Raw genomic sequence first — 5,900 nt, forward strand, 5'->3', positions numbered from 1 at the left:
TAGAGAATGGCTGAGTACTTTTCAGATTAATTTTGATATGAGCACAAACCCATATTTCCAGTGGCTACTTTAACTGCAAAAATGTATTACAGCAGCTGACAAACTGTCCTCAGTTTTCCATAGGTTCTGTCAACCCAACACCAGCTGCAGACAGCAGCAAAGGGAGACTCAAAGCTCAGATTCTCTGATGGAGCTTCCTATTTTCAACTCTGCATTTTCCCAGCCACACTTAGAAATATCTGCTCAAGTACTCAACAGTAGCAAAAGATGAATTCTCTTTCTTCCTGTTTTCATAGGGAAATGGGTAAATTGCTCTACATGTACTTTAATCCTGTTCTGACTTTGGAACTGGACAGAAGTTGTTTAATAAATGAGCTTAGACTTACTTTTGTTTCAGGCAACATGAAGCTACACAGATCTTCAAATTAGAGAGAATAATTACTTTTCTTTAAAGTGTCTTGATGCAAGTCAAGTTGCATTTAAAGTTACCAAGTTATGTTACTAAATTAGTATTATTTAGGCATTTAACTGCTAAAACTTCAGCAGTAAGGTTGCCCTACTTGCATATCAGACACAGCAAATGACCAAAACCCAATCTGCTTACAGCCATGCACACAGTTTACTAGCATGCAGGCATGTGGAGCTAGCTTAGGTACTGAAAATGGCATCCCAAATTCAGCATTTCCCCCAGAGTATCTCACTAAGAAATTATGCACCACACCTCATGTCTCCAGTGTTTAGTGACAGAAAGAAAAGAAAACAGGATAATATACGCCTTGACAAACCACCGTGCCAGTGCAAGGAGATTGCTTTTGCTACTCAGATTAGCTCAGACACCTGGTGAGTAGCACTTGAAACAATGCCAACACAACTTCTGGAACTTGAATAATTCAGAGCTTGTCATTAAAGTTATGCTTTCAAAATCCATCATCAGAGAACAGTACGTGTTCCACACTCAAATGGCTTGGCCAGGACAGGTAAGGAATTTCACAGAGTAGATACTAATGCATAGTTAGGAGAGAAAAAAAAGGGATATGGACACACACTTTTAAAACTATGATTTCCTTCTGATGCAAGTAAAGTTTAAGTGTGCAAATGGGACCTACACATCCTTGAAGGAAACTAGTCTGATTCTGTGAAGACAAAACCAATTGAATTTATAGTAGCCTTTGTGCATCAAACCAGTGTATCAAAACATGCTCTGCAATTGAGTCTTAGCACATTAACAGCTTTAAACAGAGTGGACTGTAGTGAATTGACTGAATTCCAGTGTCTGTTCATGTACAGTTTGATAAAAGTCAGTTAAAATGCTGAACTAGATTTTACCTCTAAAAACCAGGCTCTGTTTAAGCTTTGCACCTTATCTTGTGGTTTTGTTAAAATCACTAAAGAAAATAAGAAGCTGAAGCAGTAAAGATTCAAAATATTAAAGTAGATCTGACTTCAGGATCTCTACTTGCCAACTTAAGTCACAGTTAAAAAAACCTGTCCCATACCCCCACCACATCCCTTCCCTGCAGGTGTGGTGCAATCCCAGGAGCAGTACTGCTTCGCATATTAGCTGTTTGGGGTGTTTCAGGATCCATTTAAGCCCATTAAAGGATTTTAACTATAGATTGAGGTAGACATGCATCGTCCTGAAGGAGTTGGGTGTAATGTTCCTCAGTATACCAGAGATCTCCTCCTAAAATTGAAGATTCAAGTTAAGCACTTGACAAATGATCACAGTTCAGCCATGAACACAGCAAGATTTTTGCTTGGCATGCTACAGCAGAAGCTTTATTCAGTTCTTTCTGAAAATATTTGCAACCAAAATTAATTTTTGTAAACTCACTGAAATAAGCTTTAACATATAGGCTGTATACAACTCAAATACAGGTAATACTTTCAGCAATAACTTACAGATACAAACTAATGATAAACTACAATTTCACAAATAATTGTAAACATTTTGCACAATTGTCAGTCCATTCTTTTAGGCAAAGTGCTCTTTTGATGACAAATAAATTAACACACACATTAACTAGAGTGGACTACTTCCAGACAATACAAAAAGGTGTTTAATAAGGCTTGTAAACAATGTAATAGTTACTTATGCAGAATCCATAAAAGTGTCTTGCAGGCTAAATATACTTACATACCTGGGCAGCAAAAATGATCTTGAAAATGCTTTGGATGTTAAATAAAAAGATAACATTAATATCTTTCCAATGATATTTCCAATACACAATGACTTAAGGTTACATCTTTAATAGCTTATATCCCTGACAGAAAGGAATTAGGTGTGACTTAGTGGCAGTTGTGTCATTGAATGGGATAGCAAAGGCTGGAGTCCAAGAGCTGTAGGTGAATGAGCTATAAAAACAGAAACATTTACTGGTCAACTTTACTGGAGGTAGAAAAACATTTTAAACCAGTAAATCCCACTGGGCAATGACAGTTCAGTGTCCCAACCCTGCAGCATGCTCCAATTTCCCCAGCCCAGCATCCACACTCCTCCACCCACAGCCCCCTTTACACCACTGCTTTGGAGAAAAACAAGTTCAGGCCACACATGTGGCTCAGCCTGGTTCTCCCCAAACCTTCACAGGCCCTACTAATCACAAATGTGAGCCAAAGCTGTAGACTTGCTAGGTCATAAGACACACAATGACTGAGACACTTTTGTCCACCAGATTCCCCTCCCTCCCCCTAAGTGAGGGAAGCTGAAGCTCTTGGAGAAGTTGATGGATTGAGCAGCCTCTGACCCCTACAGTCTGTGGCGTCAGAGTGGGTGGTCAACAGTTTTCATTAAAATTAGGTATTATTAAAAATGTGGCATGGGTGTTTAAATAAGTGTTTAATTTCTTATCATAGTTTTAATAGTCTGGAGGAAGCACAAGAAGTGGTCTTCATACCCAGATCTTTGGCTATGCTCTTACAGTGAAGGGCTACTGCTTGAAGAGCATTTCTTAATGAGGTGTAGACAGCAAGTACAGCATTGATATATTCTGTAGAGAATGCTAGAAATTGAAAATCCGTCATGTTTCTTTAATCAGTACTTGGTAAAATTTTCTTGCTACAGCTGATAATGCTTTCAGTAGGAGATGAAAAGCTGTTCTACCTACCATCCATGTAGCTGTGCAAAGCAGTCAGCATAGTCCCATCCTGGGGTACGTACGCAGAGTATGCCATTTCTTCTAACATGGGTGGAGACAGCCTGGAGGGCTGAACTGCAGTGACAGGAGCAGTAGATGAATGGTTGGGACTAACATGTTTCTTATGGCGTGCTCTGCAGTTCTGGAACCACACCTGAAGAGGGGGAAACGTATGTCATGGTGATGAATTGCATCCTCTGTCAGCATCAGCACAACAGCCACCTCAGAGCTCTGACTCCAGCTGAGTTCAGACAGTTAGTTGGACCTTTGACACAATGCTGACAGTCCAAACGGAGAAACAACCATTCAAAACCTACAAGTGTGGTCAAGTTAGGAATGTTCTCACAGTGCCCAGCAGCACACCTGGGACAGGTAGTGAGGGGCTGTGCAGCTCCCAGGGCCAGTGTCCCCCTAGGCTGAATGACAGCACCTGCAGCTCCTCTCTCTGCTTGGACTGCTGCCTCTCAGCATGTCCCAGGCACAGACACAGCCCTGCCTGGACATTACTGAGAGCAAAGCAGGTTTTCCACAGGATACCTACTTTCCTTTTTGAATGGTAAAGTATACAAGCTTCCTTTTTTTTTGTAATAAGGCTTTATTGTAGCTGCCAGACACCTCAGTTCTGTAGAAACAGTCAGTCTTTCAGGCCAGAATGAGCCAAGGGAACTCCAAACTCATTTATATCAAGATATATTTATATCTTTATATTACATAAAAAATCATTTATGTATAAAAAGCATCCACATTGTGTTTTCTGAGAGACATCTTCAAGCAAAGATTCCAAGTCTCAGTTTCAGATGACATAGGTATCTATTTTAACTCTGCTCTCTAGAGCAGATGACTTAGATATTCACTTGCTCCTAAGGTGTGATACCACAAGGCATTTTCAAAAAGAGTGCAGGTCTTAAGAACAGACTATTAATGTCAGAAATTTGTATTTAGAATAACTTAGTGCCAATTTCTATGCTATTTAGGCTGAGTAGTTTCTTCCTGAAAAGCTGTTAATCCTCCACACGAAGTGCAAGAACAACACAGCAAGTTTTCCAAATTAACATGCTTGTTCTAGACCTATTCTTGACTAAAGATGTTGTCTGAAGTTGTGTTAAAACTGCCAGATTAGATCTTTTTCCATGTTAGAATAACTACATGGACAAGATTGTCATTAAGCATTTCCAATGAATGAGTACCAGACTTCATGGGTCAAGTAACTTCGCGCTCTTACCTGGATAACACGCCTGCTCAAGCCTGTTCTTTCTGCCAGTTTCTGAAGAGTTTGTGCATCTGGATTGTTGTCCTGAGCAAATTGTGCTTGCATAACCTGAAAAGGCAAGATAAGAGATTGCAGCGGTTTGTGTCGAAAGCAGCATTAGAGACTTTCCAGATAATGGTCCTAACTCCTTGCCTGTCTTTAGGAAACTGTTGTAATCACTAGTGTTGAGACAGTCCCAAATACGTTAAGAAAAAAAATCCCCCAAAGCCAAAATACAAGCCCTTACTATGCTTAACTGAGCTGCAACATTTACCAGAAATGAAAGAAATGGATTCTGCTTGGCAGTAGTAAAAACCGGTAGAGGTGCTCTGTAAGATCGCATTAAAAAGACTAGGAGAAAATTCACTGGCAAACAATTCAAATATGCTCAATAAACAAAACACCTATTGCAGCAGACCACAGCATAGGGAAGGAATGAGACATGATCCAGCACTCTGAACTTGGCAATCACTACCTGCATCTTGTATTATATGGAGCAACTTGACCTTCTTTTCATCTACGCTGAGGATTCAGGAACTGGAAAGCACTCTGTGCCTTGTTTGCCTTTAACCAATCTGAGGAACAGAGGCTCCACCTTGGCTGACCTGCTCTTTGTGATGGTTTGGTTACACATCTTTTTTCAGAAAACATTAGGATATGAATTGCACTGGTTTGAGGAAGTAGATGTCAACTTGGCCTGCATCCTGAGGACTTTCAGAGGCTTTAAGGGTTTTGCCCCATTTATGGAAGTAAGGCTTCATGGAGTTCTGCAGGGTATCTTCAGCAATTTCAAAAGCATTAGTTTCTCATTTGGGAATTTTTGACCCTTGCTTTGACCCTGTAAATTTTGCCTGGCTTCATATTTGAAGATTCAGACTATGAATCTCCACATTCAGAAGCACTAGAACTATTTGATTTTCTATTGTTTCACGGAATCAGACTGGTTTGAGTTGGAAAGGACCTTAAAACTCATGTTGTTCCCCCCCCTGCCATGGGCAGGGACACCTTCCACTAGCCCAGGTTGCTCCAAGCCCTGTCCGACCTGGCCTGGAACACTTCTAGGGATGGGGCATCTGCAGCTTCTCTGGGCAACCCGTGCCAGTGCCTCATCATCCTCACAGGAAAGAATTCCTTCTCAATATCCCATCTAACCTCTGTCAGTGGGAAGCCAATTCCCCTCTTGTCCTGTCACTGCAGGCCCATGTCCAAAGTGCCTTTCCTGCTGTCTTGAAGCCCTTTTAGGTACTGGAAGGGGCTATAGAACAAAAACATTGAAAAATATGGACATCCCTTTCGTGCAAGTACTTCGTGAAGTGTGTAACTACATGCTGCCCCTCTGGCAGTCACTTAACCTTGTGATGCTTCTCTTGTTGGAGCTAAGGTCTTATACCAGCCTCAAGGATAGGTAAAGAGGTGCAACTAGCTGATAGAAAGTATCATTATATAACAAGGAACAAGGAACAAAGATCTCAAACACCTGCTCAAGTATGTCACAATCTACCTAAAACAGGGAA

The 5,900-nt window shown here is 40.8% G+C and overlaps 1 protein-coding gene across 1 annotated transcript in view; it reads right to left on the reverse strand.

Moving 5' to 3' along the window:
- Window positions 1-1,750: 1,750 nt before the first annotated feature.
- LHX8 (LIM homeobox 8) overlaps window positions 1,751-5,900 on the reverse strand; it is a 7,410-nt gene continuing 3,260 nt past the window's right edge. Inside the window, exons 4-6 of the mRNA XM_009073517.1 lie at window positions 4,360-4,455; window positions 3,108-3,291; window positions 1,751-2,355 (exon numbers count right to left, since the gene is read on the reverse strand). Of these exons, the coding sequence (XP_009071765.1) occupies window positions 2,279-2,355; window positions 3,108-3,291; window positions 4,360-4,455 (357 nt within the window). The 3' untranslated portion in view covers window positions 1,751-2,278. The remainder of the gene's footprint in view (window positions 2,356-3,107; window positions 3,292-4,359; window positions 4,456-5,900) is intronic.

The sequence above is a fragment of the Acanthisitta chloris genome, unplaced genomic scaffold, assembly GCF_000695815.1.
Source record: "Acanthisitta chloris isolate BGI_N310 unplaced genomic scaffold, ASM69581v1 scaffold26360, whole genome shotgun sequence".
In the NCBI taxonomy this organism is placed as follows: Eukaryota; Metazoa; Chordata; class Aves; order Passeriformes; family Acanthisittidae; genus Acanthisitta; species Acanthisitta chloris.